At 40.5% G+C, this 17,244-nt stretch overlaps 1 protein-coding gene across 2 annotated transcripts in view; it reads left to right on the top strand.

Moving 5' to 3' along the window:
* LOC140738799 (reelin-like) overlaps nucleotides 1–17,244 on the top strand; it is a 302,475-nt gene that overhangs the window by 179,450 nt on the left and 105,781 nt on the right. For both annotated transcript variants that reach the window (XM_073066646.1, XM_073066645.1), the window contains exons 22-27: nucleotides 3,965–4,157; nucleotides 6,495–6,607; nucleotides 8,940–9,077; nucleotides 9,538–9,724; nucleotides 10,363–10,568; nucleotides 11,097–11,268. In XM_073066646.1, coding sequence (XP_072922747.1) covers nucleotides 3,965–4,157; nucleotides 6,495–6,607; nucleotides 8,940–9,077; nucleotides 9,538–9,724; nucleotides 10,363–10,568; nucleotides 11,097–11,268 — 1,009 coding nt within the window. The remainder of the gene's footprint in view (nucleotides 1–3,964; nucleotides 4,158–6,494; nucleotides 6,608–8,939; nucleotides 9,078–9,537; nucleotides 9,725–10,362; nucleotides 10,569–11,096; nucleotides 11,269–17,244) is intronic.

Below are 17,244 nucleotides of genomic sequence, written 5' to 3'. Positions count from 1 at the left end.
TTTATAAATTGCCAGTAGCATAAATTGGGTGATAGGAGAATTTGGAGCTGGAGCAGTGTGTTTGCGATATGAGAGGAAAATGGGATTAGTGTGAATGGATGCCAGATGACTGGAGCAGAGGTAGTTGACCGATTTTTACCTGTAAGAAAAATGCAAATAGTTACATTGGAATTATCATCTTCTTCTTCAGTAGGCAAATTAAATAACTTGTAAGGAAGAGGGCTGATTTTTACAACATGTTGGAAGAAGTATTAATAGAAAGGTTGGATCACACGAAAGGTGATCCACTACCCTTCTGGTTCGTTGCCTCTCACCGCTCCTCCCTATATATCTACTGCCTCCACACTTCTTTTTGTGTCTCTGCATGTCTGGGAGTGCTTGGGGGAATCTCTCGTGAAGGAACAGTCTGAAAAGCATCTAGGTCTCTGGTGGCGGATTCTAGTGGTTCTCTGATAACCAGGCAGTTACAAAATCGTCATATAGATATAAATAATGTTGTAAAAATACTTAAAATTATATTTCTTCAAAAGCTACTTGAATTGCTGGAATCAATTTAAAACATTATAATTGAATAGGATAAATGTTCAAAGGTTAATTTATTATCGAAGTACATATCCATATACAACTCTGAGATTCATCTTCTCCAGATAGCCACGAAGCAAAGAAAGAAAATGAGAGTCATCCCCCGCACAAAAATAAACAGCATCCCGATCATCAACCTTCAAACCCTCTCCCCCACACAAAATGCAACAAGGACATTGCCCCCCAGACCCCCCCTCCCCTGCACAAAATGGTATAAGAACATCAACCCCCTAACAACCCCTTCCCCCACAAGAAAATGAACAGAACGCAATAAGAACATCAACCCCCAAACCCCACCCCTTGCACAATAGAACGGAAAAGGATTGTACAAAAAGAAACACAGAATATAAAAACCGTAAGTCTAAAAATGTCCGTAAATGCAATAGTCCAATCCATAAACACAGAATCATGATACCATCCTGCAGCATCACTGACATTCATTGGAAGAGAGGGACACCAAGTGACGCCAAGGGACACCTACCTGCCTACCACAGCGAACCACACAGCATTAGTCCGCTCACAACAAGGCAGCCACTCAGTGCTGAACTCTCACTTGTCTTCTGCATTCACTTCAATGTCTCAATCTTCCTTGATGCCCTAATTGGCAAACAGAGTCAAATGTCAGCTCACATCCCGTATCTAAGTTTCTTGGCATCGAGGCCGTCGGAGTACGTGCTCACTTCCCGGAGTCTTCTTGGAAACAGCAAACTGCTGGATCTCTCAGTTGATCTCCAAACTATAAACCACAGGCTCTAACAGTCCCAGAAGCACATTAAAGGTGAAAACGTATGTAAAAGGAGTAAAATTGACAATTTCATGAGCTACTGGAAGATGTCGACTAAGGGAGTGTTGTACACTGGCGCCATCTTGACCAGATGAAAAAGAAGAAAGTATAGCAAACAACAAGGACTCTGTAATATCTTCAGTCCAAGTTGCTGATTCCAATTGAACATGTGGCAGCCCAGGCTGGCATAACCAGAGCGTGAGGCATGTCTGGCTGCCCAGCTTATGCACTGGCGAGTTTGGCAGTGGAGCAGCAAGTCAGAATCACCAGCATCTGACTGCCAGTTCATTTCTGATTTTGCATTGTATTGGTCAGGTGCCGGAGGGAGTATTGAGTTGAGCTTGACATTATCCAGCAGGTATCTGCAGAAGTCAGAGGTGAGTTCATCCCCTCCCACTGACTGGCCAGGGGAGAGTGGCAATAATTGAATTCAGTAGTTGTGAAGAGATTTATCAACTGGTATCTGAGAAATCCTTAATTCAAAATTTTGCATGTAACTTGCAACTCTTCTGAATCATAAAACTTAGGAGGTTATTATGAATTATTTCAGATCCTAGCTCTAATAATACTTTTCCTCAGTGATGGAACATAACAATTTAGATTTTTAAAAAGTCATAGGTAATTGCTGGATCTCAGAGCTAAAAGTGGTAATGTGAAACAGGTTTTCTGCTCAAAAGAGTAGCCTATCTCAGTCCTGTCATTACCCGACGCAGACTGCACCCACAGGTGATGGTGATTAAATCATCCCATGTGTTTGCTGCTTCTTCAGGACCAGGGGAAAATTCAAAAGCTTATCTCTGAAAGCAGAAGGATGTGGTGAGTCATCTCAACTTGCATCTCCTTGTTCATGCCTGTATAAGAGGAGAAAGGTGGTTTACTTTACTAGCTTTTAGAATAAAATTCATTTAAAAAATGGTCATTTTACAGGAAGATGGGGATGTGACATATACAGGAGACTTTTTGTGGTCATGGATATTGAAAGCTCCACTTTCTCTAGCCAAGAAGATCATTTTGAACCAATTCTGCAAAAGATCTGTTAGTGTACTTAATGGTTTTTGGTTTGAGATACCTGGTAAAAATATCTAAATGCAGAGGTAGTAAATATCCAAAACCATAAACACCTTCCCTCAATGTACAAAGTGAATGCCTACCTGGAAAATATTTTGTAAAACAAAGTTTTGTAAATCAAAAAGGCTAGATAAAGAGCAATGTGGACACTTTGCTACAGGATATACCTATATGTTGCAAGTGGTACAATCTTATACTTCAAAAAAATCATTTTGCATGTCAACCAAAAAAAATGCGATTTTGTTGAAAATTCTTAAGTATGTGATTTCTGTGTCCTATTTATTGCTGTTCTGTTGTCCGATGTTTTAAAAGAGACTGCAGTCAAAGAATTTAACAGAGGGTGTGATCCAACAGCCTTATTTCTTCTGCAGCTAAAAAGGCTGTTTTAATTAAAATGTACTGTATCTACTTTCATACATCAGGCTTCTGGAAATGCCTAAGTTTGTCCTGCAAAAACAGCAGGTCCTTTCTGGATTGTTTGGCCATTGTTATTAAAATTCTTCCATGGCAAGAAATTCTATTTGGCTCAGTTCCTGGCACAGTGTAATTTTGCATGTGCTGTGAGGGTTAATCGTCGCTCATTATGCGCAGTAAGATATTACAAGCTTATTCCGCTGAAGTATACCCATGCCGATAACCTATTGATTCCATGAATTAAAAGGAACAAATTTGGACAAAAAGCTACGTTCATTATGCCTCATGTAAAATGTTTTTAACCATTTGGATAAAAGAAAGAAAGTCAATTATTTTCTACTTCATTTTAAAATATCTCTTTCCCCTTGCTGGTATGCAGATCGACACAAAGTTTCCAGTCTAAGGAAACTTCCGTTAATAATTAGCCCTTAATTGCTCAGCGTTGTGCCTGATTGTTTCATTTCTCCAGTTCCCCATGGAATCGAAGAGGTCAAACCCCTCTCTGTCTTAGCAGTTAAGCAACACTGTGTTAAGTGTGTCCCAAACTCAGACTAAACATCAGTAATACCAGCTAATTAGTATAGAGTTACTGAAAATCTAAAACCTTGAGAAAACTTTGGTTCAAATCACTATTACTTGAGTTTTTTTTATATAGAAAAGAAACAGCACACACAAAATGCTGGTGGAACGCAGCAGATCAGGCAGCATCTATGGGAACATTTGGCGTTTTGGGCAGCTCTTGTCAAACCTACAAGATTGGCCCAGCATGGTTTCAGGGAGAGTAAAATACTTTCCCCATGTAATATTTCAACTCCATTCTCAAACTACCGTGGCTGGATTTTGTTTTGCCATTTTCTTCAGCAAATTTGGTCATCTTAAATGAAAGTAAATGTCAATTTGTTGTGAAATAAGATTAGATTATACTTCTAAGGTCTGGATTTAGACAGACAGTAGTTACTATGTAAATACCTCTGACTTCTCTTTGAATCTGGAATTCACAGGTGATGAGCCCCAGTGATGACTGACAGCTGCCACTCTTGTCATTGACAGTTTTGGTGTTTCATCTTGATAAATTTGTCCATGTTTTGCTTTTTTTCCTCTTTACTTGTGCTGCAGTTTCACTGGAGATTCCAAAACAAGCTCGAGCATGCGCTATGTGGAAACCCAGTCCATGCAGATTGGGGCCTCTTACATGCTGCAGTTTAACTTGGTGATGGGCTGTGGGAAGCCTTTTACACTGCACGTGGACAACCAAATCAGCCTGGAGTACTCCACCAACCATGGCCTGACCTGGCATCTCGTACAGGAGGTAAATACAGTGTTATTGGTCTTGCCAGCTGTTAAGTACACAGAGGGATATAGGCTTAAAGTTGGTGCTTCTGTGAAGTGGCAACTAAAGATTTCCTGTTGCAAAAAGCTTGTTATGTTGCCTTTAAGCACCACGACACCAATAATCCACCACCCTTCTACTATCAAGTAACAATTCATCAGGTTAAGTAGCTTTATTGTAGTAGAGTAAGTTAAAATGTTAAATTTTGCAAAAGGAAATGAAATCTTCAAAACACCTGTTATTGCTGGCAGTCAGTAAATCAAGCAGTAGTTATAACTCCACTGGCTGGCAATGTTCTCTTCAATAACAGCTCACCATTGGAAATAATCTTACTCTTTATTACGCTCATTTTAGTTTTTACTTCCATCTTATAGAAATCTATTTTCTAAGATGGTCTGTAGTGTTTCAGGCACACACTTGTCATATTAAATGTATGTGTACTTAAAGATCTTTGAGCAGAGCTATTGGACAAACTTTGCATAATTTGGATGGGAAAATGTGTGGACAGCTGGCGAATGGTTTGCAGTCTGCCAGTGGACTGTTGACCCAATTAGTGTCATGAATATTAAGGCACCAGTTTTCATTTCAGTGCCTTTTTGTGCCAGAAACTGCAAACGAGTTATGCTTAACAAGCCCAGAAAGTGGCTTATCTTCTACACCTTTTTTTTCCCTTGGCTGTCCTGCACTTTGATGTGTATGGTAAGATCGTTAAAATATAGTTATCCGTTGGTCTCGTGAGACCATGGATTTGCACCTTGGAAGGTTTCCAGGGCGCAGGCCTGGGCAGAGTTGGAGGGAGACCGGCAGTTGCCCAAGCTGCAAGCCTTCCCCTCTCCACATCACCGATGTTGTCCAAGGGAAGGGCACTAGGACCCAAGCAGCTTGGTACCGGTGTCATCGCAGAGCAATGTGTGGTTAAGTGCCTTGTTCAAGGACACAACACGCTGCCTCAGCTGAGGCTCAAACCGGTGACCATCAGATCACTTGACCTGATGCCTTATCCACTAGGCCACGCGCCAACACATATTGTTACTTAAACTGATATTGATGGTATGACCTGCACCAAATGTGCATTTTTAAAGAACAAGAGTCTTGCTTGTGATTCTATTTAAATTTAAATAGAACCAATCATTTTGTGTTGATTATTCTCACACTGCTGTGAAGTTTTCTTGGAATCCATACACTGTAGCTTTATCCACATTAAGCATTACTTTGACTTTCAATTCCATCTTCTCAGTCTGGGAAAACTTAAATTGTCCAGGCTTGACTGTTTTCAGAGCTACTGTGGATGGGCTAACATTGGTTCCCAGTGTTCCTCGGTCTTTAGTGTGAGTATCCTTTTGTCCTTTCCAGTCATTTTTTCCACCTCTTTTATCTTCATCGTAGCACTGCCAATGGCAGCTGCTTCTCTTCCTCTCTTCTCTTATTCTAGCTTCAATGACAGCACCACGGCTTGCAAAACTAACACTGCAGTAGTGTACTGAGTTAGCTAAAGGCTTGATCTTTAGCAGCAACAGAAGGGAGATTTGGATTTTCACAAATTAATTGATTTCTATGTAACACAAGCCAATTAATTGATATGCCTTGAATTTTTCTGTTGTTATCTCAAATGTGGCTAATTTGGAGACTGTTCTCACATTTGTTAATTTGAAATACCAACATGAGAAATGTGTGGGCGGCATGGCAGTGTAGCTGTTAGTGCATTGCTTTATAGCACCAACTTTCACCGATTGTGGTTCAATTCCAGCTGCTGCCTGTAAGGAGTTTGTACATTCTCCCTGTGATCACTTGGGGGCTCCAGCTTCCTCCAACTTTCTATAGGCATGTTTAGGGTTAGTAAGTTGCGGGCATGCTATGTTGGTGCTGGAAATGTGGTGACATTTGCCGGCTGCCCAGCGTAGTCCTCGCTGATTTGATTTGACGCAAAATGGAGCATTTCACTGTATGTTTCCATGTTCATGTGACAAATAAAGCTAATCCTTATTTTCTGATGCATATTTTATTTCTGGAAATGCAATTTTTTTTATTCCAACTAGCCACTGTATGAATAGTGAATAGAGAATGATGCAATAATAGCAAAAAAAATCACTGAAATATAGTTACCACTTTTAAAAAACACAGTTAGGGTTAGAATTGTGAAAAATACATGGATTGATACTGCTTTGCCAAGTCAAGTTCAGATTTACTTTTTCTGTTCTGAAATTACAGTGATCTAATAGTTGTTAAGATTTACTCCTGCTGCCTTTGCACAGGGTGATGTGGGATTTTAACAACCATGATGATCTTGATATCCTTTGCCTTGACATTTTCCTGCAGGAATGCTTTCCCAGCATGCCTAGTTGCCAAGAGTTCACCTCTGCCAGTGTTTATCATTCCTCAGAGTTCTCACAGTGGAAACGAGTAACGGTCTCCCTGCAGCAGAAAACATGGTAAGAATATCTTTGCAGGCATTAATCCTTGGGAATGGGCCAAATATAAGATGAATCATTGTCTTCCCACCAACTGTCTCTATCATAAATCTACAAAATGTGAAATAAAAGGCACCAGGTAAATTAACTATGACTGGCTTCTCCCCAACCTGTGACGATGGGTTTAATTATCTTAACAGCTGTTATGTACTCAAATTAATTTTTAATCTCTATAATAGCCATAAACATTTTAACAAGCTTCTGTTTAGCATTGATGGAATATGTGCAGTTTTTTGGTATCTTGTTGAATGCATTCAAACCACAAAGAGCACCGATGTTCAAATATGTTCAAGTGTGTCAAATGGGATTTGTTAATCTAAGCACCAGTTTCATTAAGCATTTGCAGGACATTTAAGCAGCACCACAGATTGAGCATGCCATTTTTTTTTTACAATCACTTTAAGAATGGAATACAGCTTAGACAAATTGCATTTGTTATTGCTTTATGAAAATGAATTTGGCTTTATGTGTGGATATTTGCATATCAGCACCGCAGATGAGATGCAAGCAGCTGTCAGGGACAGTTTTTTTTATTAAGCTAGAGTAATTATCACCTTTGAGTTTTGGAGTATAAATATTAAAATACTATTACATTATCTGGTATTTGACAGGGGAAGGCATGTTGGAACATTCACTTATAATCATTTGATCTTCCTAAATGGTTGACCTTGAAAGCCAGCTTGAGGTTTTTTTCCAGAGTGTAACATATGCAGTTTGCATTAAAGTTTGGAATCCTAAAGTTCTGCAATTCAGAGCAGTCGGGACTGCAGAAAGGAAATACGTGCTCCAGAGTAGGAATACAGTCTTGGAAGCACCGTTCTTCATGTAACAAGTCAGCCCTTGACCTTTCTCTAGCAGATTCACCTGTTAAATAATGTGTCCATGAACGTCTACTATTGTTGATTGGGGTGGGACAAATATACAGACACTAAATATAATAATTGATTAGCATAGAAGTTACTAACATAGTAAATCATCTTCTTAGCTTGGCTGAGTCATCCAACAATTACCAAAATGAATAATTACGTTGAAGTTTAGCTTCCTTAACCATTGTAATTGGGCTAAGTGTTAAATCATGAGAAAATGTACTCGAATGAGAAACCTCTAGTGGTGAAGTTTTTCCAAATATTCTCATAGAGATTTCAGATCAGTTCACCTCAACACTGACTTCACCCCTTGAGCACCGTTGTACAAGGGTCAAAGAGCAACAGCCATCCTCTTTACAATGTTGTTTGTATGCAATATATCCTGAAGAGTAAGTACATGGTACACATTGTTTCTTTATATGGCCCTCTCCAATAATTCAGTGGTTCCAGTTAATATCACAGAATATATACAATATACAGCCTGAAATTCTTACTCTCTGCAGACATCCTCAAAACAGAAGGAAAACCCCAAAGACTGAAAGAAAGGAAAAATGTTAAACATCACTGTTGTCCTTCATGAGTTGGGGGATTGCATTCAAGAGCTGTGGGGTAATGTTACAGGTTTATAAAACCCTGGTTAGACCACATTGTGTTTAGTTCGGGTCAGTCATTATAGGAAGAATGCAGAAACTTTGAAGAGAGTGCAGAGGAGGTTTACCAGCTAGGGATTTTCTCTTTGGAGTGAAGGAGGATGAGATATGGTGATAGATGTATACAAGAAGATGAGAGGCATAGAAAGAGTGGATAACCAGAGTCTTTTTCCAAGTGTGGAAATGGCTAATACAGGGGGGCATAATTTTAAGGTGCTTAGAGGAAAGTATAGGGGATGTCAGATGTAAGTTTATACATAGAGATTGGTGGGTACATGGAACACCCTGCCAGGGATAGGAGTAGAGGCAGACACATTAGGGGCATTTAAGAAACTCTTAGATAAGAACAAGGATGACAGAAAATTGAAGGGTTATGTAGAAGGAAAGGGTTAGACTGATCTTAGTGTAGGTTAAGTGGTCAGCACAACATCGTGGGCCAAAGGGCCTGTTCTGTGCTGTAATGTTCCATTGTCCATATTCTATTAAATGTTAAAACCCCAAAGAACTTCAAATGTCGGGTTTGGCTGTTGCTACCACAAATGAACAGTTCCTGAGCAGGAAACCAGACTTGAAGTGGCAGGGTATAACCAATTGATGTGATTACTTTTATCATGTCAAGTAATTAGAAAATTACAGAAGTTTCTTTAGTGATTAACTACTCTAGAGTAAAACAAGTACCTCAGACCTATCAGTTTCCATTTTGTAAAAGAGGTTTCCACGTTTGTGGGTCTGATATGTTAATTCTGATGGCTAATGCTTCTTTTTAAACTTATTCAGGTCAAGTGCTACGCGTTTCCGCTGGAGACAGAGTTATTACATGATTCAAGATGAATGGGCATTAGATGATATTTATATTGGACAGCAGTGTCCTGGGATGTGTAATGGCCATGGATGGTGTCACAACGGATTATGCAAGTATGTGGGTGTATTTGCCTACAATTATTGTCTTGTCTGTATATATGTGCTACAAGGAACAAGGACAGTGAGACCCTTGAGCCTGTTAAACCATTCAGTTCATTCATGAATGATCTGTACCTCCCCTTCATTACCCACCTTTGACCTGTGTCACTTGTTACCCTTGAAAGATAAGCTGTTCAATGTAAAGTTCTAGCAATGAAGAAAACGTTCTGTTGTTTGAAGCTAAAGTTAGGTCTATGATGGTGCATGAAGAATGATGGATTTGATTTTTATCCATCCATATTTTATGTTTAGCTACACAGTTGATTATTTTTGCAATTTATTTTATGACCTTACAATTATTTGTGTCATCATCCTTCTAAGGTAAAATGGGCTGGCTGAACACAGCTTCCAGACATGATTCAGAAGTGCATGATCTCAGTACTGTGGCTGAGAATGTTTATCTCTTTCTTTGAAGTTGTGACCCAGGTTATCGTGGATCTTCATGCAAGCCAGAGGTCATGCTACCTTCAACAGTAACATGTGACTTTGAGAATGAGGCTGTGATGAAGAATGATTGGCAGGAAGTGATTGGTGGACAAATTGTTAGGCCCGAGGAAGGCTGTGGAATAATTTCCTCTGGTTCGTCTCTCTATTTCTCTGAGGTAAATGTCTAATGCAATATGCATCAGTGTTGGTCAAAGGGGCTTTCATATTATGCAGGGATTAATGCTCCTCTTACATCATTTTGAAAATTATTAACAAAGATAAGATATATCTTCAGTGAAATGTTTAGGGGGAACATGAGTGGGATATTCTTCACCCTGGGGATCTCAACATTTAAGAAAAGTTTAGATGTAAATGTAAGTTCAGGCTTCCTGTTGGACTCTTACCTCTTGTTGCATTCTTAGTTTCAGCAAGACTGTAGTGAAAGAGGGACATTTGATATATATGACCTTGGCCAAGCAAGATGAAAAACAAACTTGATATGTGTCTTTCATATCCAGAGAAGGTACAGGAAAAATCAAGTGAAAATACATTCAAGTTTTACAATGATCCCAAACCCATCGTCACTATAAAGGGCTTCATTTGAAGAACTTGGGTGTTTTGAGAGTGGAGAGAAACTCACAGTGGGGTGAAGCACAAGCTGATAGTTTCCTCCGACATTCACACTTTACAAAGAGCAAACTCCACTGATCTGTGTGCATACCTTTTGTCATTGCTGCCAAATGTCTTAACAATGTAAAACCAAAGTGTAGCAAACACTAACAATCATTCTGCTTGCATTTATTTGTTCATCCAGAATGGGAAGAGGCAGCTTGTTAGCTGGGACCTGGACACCCAATGGGTCGACTTCATCCAGTTTTATATTCGGATTGGAGGGAACACGGGGTCTTGCAACACGCCTGACAGCAGAGAGGAGGGTGTTTTGTTGCAGTACAGCAATAATGGTGGTATTACCTGGAATCTGCTATCAGAAATGTACTTCTCTGATTTCAGTCAACCCAGGTATGATGCAGGGCCAATGCACAAACCTACTCCTATCTTGTTGGTGAGCTCCAAGACAATTAAACAGTTGTTCAAACTGATCGCTAATGCACTGTATCACATAAAGTTACTCATCAAAGGTGCTTTGGCCAGATTGGTCTCAGTAGCATTGTTTGTTTGTTACCAGAATTGCTGCTGACGGTGCCACCTCTCACCTCAGCTTTGTAAACGAAATGTACACCAGGAGAAACCTAATGTCCTCCAAGTGTGGCTCTGGTGCTTCCCCTGTGCATGCTGGCTTTCTGGTGTAGGTGCCGCTTGTCCCCACATAGCGTCATTCTGTTGACACTCTTGCTGCAACACCTGGGTTTCCAGCCCATTATCGTTCGGCAAGCTAGCTAACCCAATGACTGATGTTCAGGAAGGGTTAGGTGGTTCCAGGTCTATTTACCTGGGATATAGGCTCTTTCTTTTTCTGAAAATGGACTGGAAGATTAAAATTAAAGCAAAATGATTTTGTTTTTGTTCCTTTTGTGTTAAATTAAACAGATTTGTCTATTTTGAGCTTCCGCCTTCTGCTAAGACGACTTGTACAAGGTTCCGGTGGTGGCAGCCAGTCCACTCTGGTGAGGGGTATGATCAGTGGGCTATTGATGACATCATCATTTTGTCAGAGCGGCAGAAACAAATCATCCCTATCATCACACCAACGATACAGCAGGTACTAATGTAACAGTTTTACTTGAGAACTTTACTTGATGAAAACCCAGTTCAATGTTCACATTGCCTATTATTTCAGGTTCATGTTGCATATTAGAGCAGTCGGTTGGAGTTGTATGTCTTGACTGTAGATTCACCCATGATTTCATGTGTAGCTATTCAGATGACAGCTGGCTGGTGGCGTAGTGGCATCAGCGCCGGACTTTGGAGCGAAGGCTCCCAAGTTCGAATCCAGCCGGCTCCCTTGCACGCTTTCCATCCGTGCTGTGTTGAGTGTCAAGCTAGCAACTCGGCCTCATAAAAACAAGAAAGCCTGCTAAAAAACGCTGTCGTGATGTCTCCACTCGGAGTTAAGGACTTTCTTAATTCGGATGGATACTGAGAGACTGCAGACATTTCATTCTGAATAAATAGCTCACTGTGTGAACCAACACAGTCACAGATTTTTGCTTATTTTTCTCTTGCGTGACAAGTGGCTACATCTTTCCCAACCCTTTCTCAAATGGAGGGGAAGGGGTTGTCATGGAGAACCAGCTTTTTGGGGAAGGTTAAAAGACAAAACCTGTATCCAGAATGTAGTTCCTCACGTCACAGGTTAACGTTGAATTGTGCCAGGATCGGTCTCCACTACGGTCCGATCCCCATGAGCGGCACACTAGCACTGTGGTTCGCACAACGCTTTACAGAACAGGCGACCGGGGTTCAATTCCCGCTGCTGCCTGTAAGGTGTTTATACGCTCTCCCGTGACCATGTGGGTTTCCTCCAGGTGCTCCGGTTTCCTCTCTCGGTCCAAAGGCGACCTGGTTGATAGGTTAATTGGTCATTGTAAATAGCCCTGTGATTAGGCTGGCATTTAATCGGGGATTGCTGGGGGACATGGCTCAGGGGGCTGGAAGGGCTTACTCTACGCTGTATCTTAATTAATAAAAATAAAAATCTGGGGAGAATGCCTAAGGTTCTCTGTTATGAATTCTGCCTCCTTACAACTGTTACAATTAACCTGTAGTCTTTTACCAAAACCATAAAATGCCATTTGACATGTCTAACTGTTGAAGAGTAAATGATACTTTTCTTTGTTAGACCTGTATTTTGCAGGCAGCTAATCTACATTTTCATCACTGTCAATTCTGACATCCCATTTTAACCCTGTCACCTGACGTTCATAGCAAATAAATACACTTGGTCATAAAGTAAAACTGCTAACGGTCTTACTCAGTGGGCAGGGAAATTGCTCCTTACAGTGTTTCAGATGTTTGCTCTACCATTGTGGTTACAAAAGAATTTACAAGTTTTACGTTAAATGATTCAGCATAGATTGACTGTTAGTTATCAGGTGAGCAGATGATTGTTTACAATCCACACTTCAAATTTGATTTTTGCACAAGTTTTGTTTAGGCCGTTTTATGTAGTCGGGTCCACTAACAATTAAACGTGGTGTTTGAGTAGCTTTAGCTCTGTGGGATCTATGTTAGGCTCCACATCACAGCTTATCAGCTGATCACACAAAACCTGATTGGCCCAGGATGAACTGAGCTGCTAGCTGCCAACTTTTAAATTAAACATGCAGTAATACCAATAGGGACAGACTCCTCTATAAATGTTTTTAAAAAAAAGGTATTTTCAAAGCACCAAACCTCTGTGGAATATTTAAAAAATCAACAGTGTTCTTTACTTCAGAGCTAATCTTGATTAGTATTAGTGTCCCAAGGAGTTGAGTACAAAGTTCCTTCGGTTAGGAAAATTTCTATGCAACTGATGTTCTTGATAAAGCAACATTTTTAAGCTCTCTTGTCTTCAGTGCTGGAGCTGTTTAGGATGAGCAGAATCCCATCTAAATCTCATTCTCCACTGGTTCACTCAACTGATGTCCTGCCAATCACTCCCAGGGTTTCAAGTGTCAGAGGCAGCTAATGGAGTGCCAGTCACGTTCCAAGAACCTGAAATCCAGCTCTTTTAATCACCCTCAGATGAACCACAATGTTTAGAATAAAATATAGATTGATGACCTTGATACACTGGAAGTAATCTCTGAAAGGCTGGAATTGCTCAGGGGAATTGGTTTCGGAAACAGATGTACATTTTATCCGCTCATCAATCTTGGCATGAAATCTAATCACTGAAATGGAGGATTTTCATCATTGATCAACATTAATAAAAACATTTTGATTAGTCAAGGTTATAGTCCATGTAATACTGTGATATATCTAATAACTAAGTAAATCGTGTTATCTCAATTGCACCATTATAAATGTTTTTAAATTGTCAAAGATACTGTAACTAAACAGTTTGGTAGTCATTAGGATACAGAAGGTTAATGAGTTTCAAAATATTTGAGTGTTCATAATAAATCCTTTATTTCTTGTTACAATTTCAGTTCTAAGCTACATAACATTGGTTATATTTCAACTACTTGCTTGGAGAAAACTGTTCCTACACAAAAAATTAAATAACTCTGCAATAACATTCCTTTAATCGGAAGTAGGAGCATTCTTCATTCTTGAGGTCCTGTTTAAGTCTTGAGAAAGAAAAGCTTTAGTTGTTTCCTCGATCATGATGATAACACCTGCAGTTGAAACAGTAAATTTCCTATCTGGGCCCAGGATTCCTCATAATTTGGCTTACTTATCAAACAAATCTCAGTTTCATATGAGCCATAATTTTTACATTGCAATAAAATGATTGGTTGCTGTGATCATTGGCAAAAGTCTGGATTTGGTTCTATGAACATGTGAGTGGAAATAGTTTTAAAATTAAATACCGCCTCAGTAAACAAGGGACAGGGTGTTTATTGTTACACGATCTCATTCTTCATTCAAAGTCATGTTACTTGGCAAAATCAACACAAAAATAAGAGGTCCTTTTGCTGTTTCCAGTTATTGTATGCAAGGTATATGACCAGAAAGTATTAATTTTTATACTGGAGATTATGTTTGAAAGCTATGGATGCAGAGAGCAAATGAAATTTGTCCTTATAGTATGAAAGCACTTGGAGAATCCCATTCAAGTTCTTTGATTTATTACCGGTAAGAGCGTGCCAGTTTGGGCAACGATGACAAAGATAATTTTCCTTTTTATATTTGTTTCATTTGAAAGTGGGTTTTGTAAAATTCCCTGAAGGCAACGTCAATTTCTGTGTATTAGTAAGAGGAAAGTTGAGCTCAGTCTTGCACCATGACTAGGTCTGGTGTTCTTTTGCTGGTCAAAATTCATTGCAAGTTGAGGTGCATGAAAATATTTCTCCCGTAATCCTTGAATATTTCCAATGAAGCCGAGTTAAGGTAAATTAAAAATGGCAGAATCTCCCACTGTCAGAAAAGTACGTGGAGTGATTCTCTGATGGGTGGAGGGCATTACTTACAGAGAAAGCACGTCAGGAATTTGAAAGGATTTTGAGGATTAGTCCTTTAAGGGCCCTTGTTTATTGCCATGGCTTCAGATGGATCTTTACCATTTAGAGGTAAAAGTTAAGGTTGGTTCCACTTCACTGCAGTTATGTGTAGGGAATGGTAGAAGCCCTCATAGCTGTTAAAGCAGAAATGAGATGGAGGTAACCCTACTGAACAGCCTGAATGGGCAAAGATGGACAGCTAGTGAGCTTTGACAAATACTCTGAGGAGTCTCTCCCCAGGCCCACTTTTTCTACCTTGACATTTAAGAAAAGCATACTTTTCTGCAACGATCCAATTCTGTGACTGATGTAAGAATTTATTTGAGGAATGCATGCTCTGTTTTCTATTTTAAACAACCATCCCATTTCAGCTCAGTATAATGATTTTCACACTGTCAGCCTGTACATGTATCCTCCACCGTCCAGGATATCACAAATAACCTTTGCCAGAATTGCTGCATATCTGCAAACTTAAAATAGTGTGAATGCTAGAGCCAGAACAAGTCTTGAGTTTGTTATAACAGAAACTGGCTTCTTTTCTACTTAGGCAGGTAGCAGTTCTTATAGAGTCGAAGTGTAGAATAATTGTGGTAATTTGGTCTAAAGTATCAGCTTGTCCTGTTTCAGAGAACTGAAGCATGAAATCAGTCGTTAAGTAAGGCTTAGTGTTCAGGTTCAGCAGGCAGGTAGTTCATCGTTTACAGCATCTGAATGTAGTAAAACAGTGGAGAACTAATGGCCATTAAATTGACAACCTCACTAAGCAAGGCTGTAATAAAGAGTCTGCCTGCCGGATATTAACCACTGGGTTTACAACCAAATGCCTTTTTCGGTGTGAAAGTGCTGTGACACACGCATCTCAAAGTGCAGACAGCCGCAAAGCCTCCTTGATTGTAGCAGAGTTTGCTCTGGAGAAGGTTTGGTTTCAGATCTCATGGCTGGGGAGTGAGTCTTCCAGACAAGACTGAATTGTGTCTCAGCAACAAATGACTTGTGAGTGAGTGAACTGTTAGATTTGGATGTACACGGCAGCAGATACCCATAATGGATCTCAGGCTGTGCATGTGGAAGTGCTCCAGCAGTCTGAGTTGCGGTGCATATATGATCTACGTTTCACAGCCATAGAGGAGGCTGGCAAGGACAACAGCCTTGTACAAGTTGATCTTAGTAGATATGTGCTGGCATAGCACATGCGATTGCAGGCGACCAGGCTCTGACTTGCAAACCCTGGCATTGATTTCTTTTATCCAAGGAACCGTCACTGGAGGTGACACTACCGAGGTATCTAAATTCCTGTGCTCCCCTCAGTGTTGTGAGGGGTGATGGAAGGCAGCACACTGCAGATCAGGAGCAGGCTGAAATAAGGTCTCTGTATCACAAACCTAGAAGTCCTCAATAGGGCAAAGACCACCAGTATTGAAGCCATGATCCTAAAAGCACAACTCCATTGGACCAGTCATGTTATATGCATGGAGGACTCCAGACCTCCTAAGTAGCTGCTCTTTGGCTAATTGGCACAGGGAAGCAGAAAACGTGGCAGATCTTGTAAGAGGTATAAAGTCTGTGTGAAAGCCAGCATTGCTTTTTGCAGGCTTGCTCCCCAGCATTTGGAACATAGGGCACGAGACAGAACTGGTGGGCGTGCCTTGGTAAAACTTGCTCACGGCAACTTTGAAGAAAGGCAGATGTGGAGACCATCCGACAGAAGAGGAAAGCAGCAGAAATAGCCACGCCTAAGAAATCAGGGCAGTTCTCTTGTTCCCTCTGTCAACGTCTGTACCATTCAAGAATTGGCCTCAACAGTCATCTCCTAACACACACCTCGGATGAGCTGCACAAACACAAATGTCATGGTTGAAATCGACGGGCAAGCAACTCCTGTTAGAGTTAGCAGCAGCCTGAGGAAGCCTTCCAGAGCAGACTTCCGACAATAGGCTGCTGGAGAGACTTATGGAAGTGCCAATCTGCCTGCCATGGGAACAGGGAGGAGATGGTTACTGTAGCTGTTGGATGCCAGCAGGAGAGCTTTCTCCACTGCCCCTCCATCTTTATTTTCGCAAGCAATTTGGGATGACTCTGTGAGTGAAGACCTGTGATAGAATTACCCTCTGGTTAATGGACTAATCACCTCCGGCAACCTCAAACACCAGTTTTATCCAATGATTTATCCAGGACATCCCTCACCTGCCTTCTCCAGTGGGGGGATGAAAATCCACAGTGCCACTCCAGCTCTTCACTGACCGATCTTCCTCTCTGCCCAGTCCACATGGTAATTAATACCGACTGCCAGAAATAGGAAGCCTTTTATTTCACTGATCCCTATCAACATACCTAGATCAAGCATCAACAGCTTGGATTTAGCTACAGATTCATTTAAAATAAAGCTGTATTATATACAGAGGGTCAGCAATGCGATTAATCATTCTGTGTTAGGTGCTTATTTAAGTAATTCAATATCAGCTCAGTGGCTGGGCTGTAACTGTTGGCTTTCTACATCGTACTTCAAATATCTTGATATGGAATTGGATATTAAGGCTCTGCCCCATCTATGCAATTGTTCAGAGTGTTAATACTACAGGATCCACAGA

Source organism: Hemitrygon akajei, chromosome 14, assembly GCF_048418815.1.
Source record: "Hemitrygon akajei chromosome 14, sHemAka1.3, whole genome shotgun sequence".
In the NCBI taxonomy this organism is placed as follows: Eukaryota; Metazoa; Chordata; class Chondrichthyes; order Myliobatiformes; family Dasyatidae; genus Hemitrygon; species Hemitrygon akajei.
Note: the sequence above shows the minus strand (reverse complement) of the source record. Positions and strands in the feature narration are given on the sequence as shown.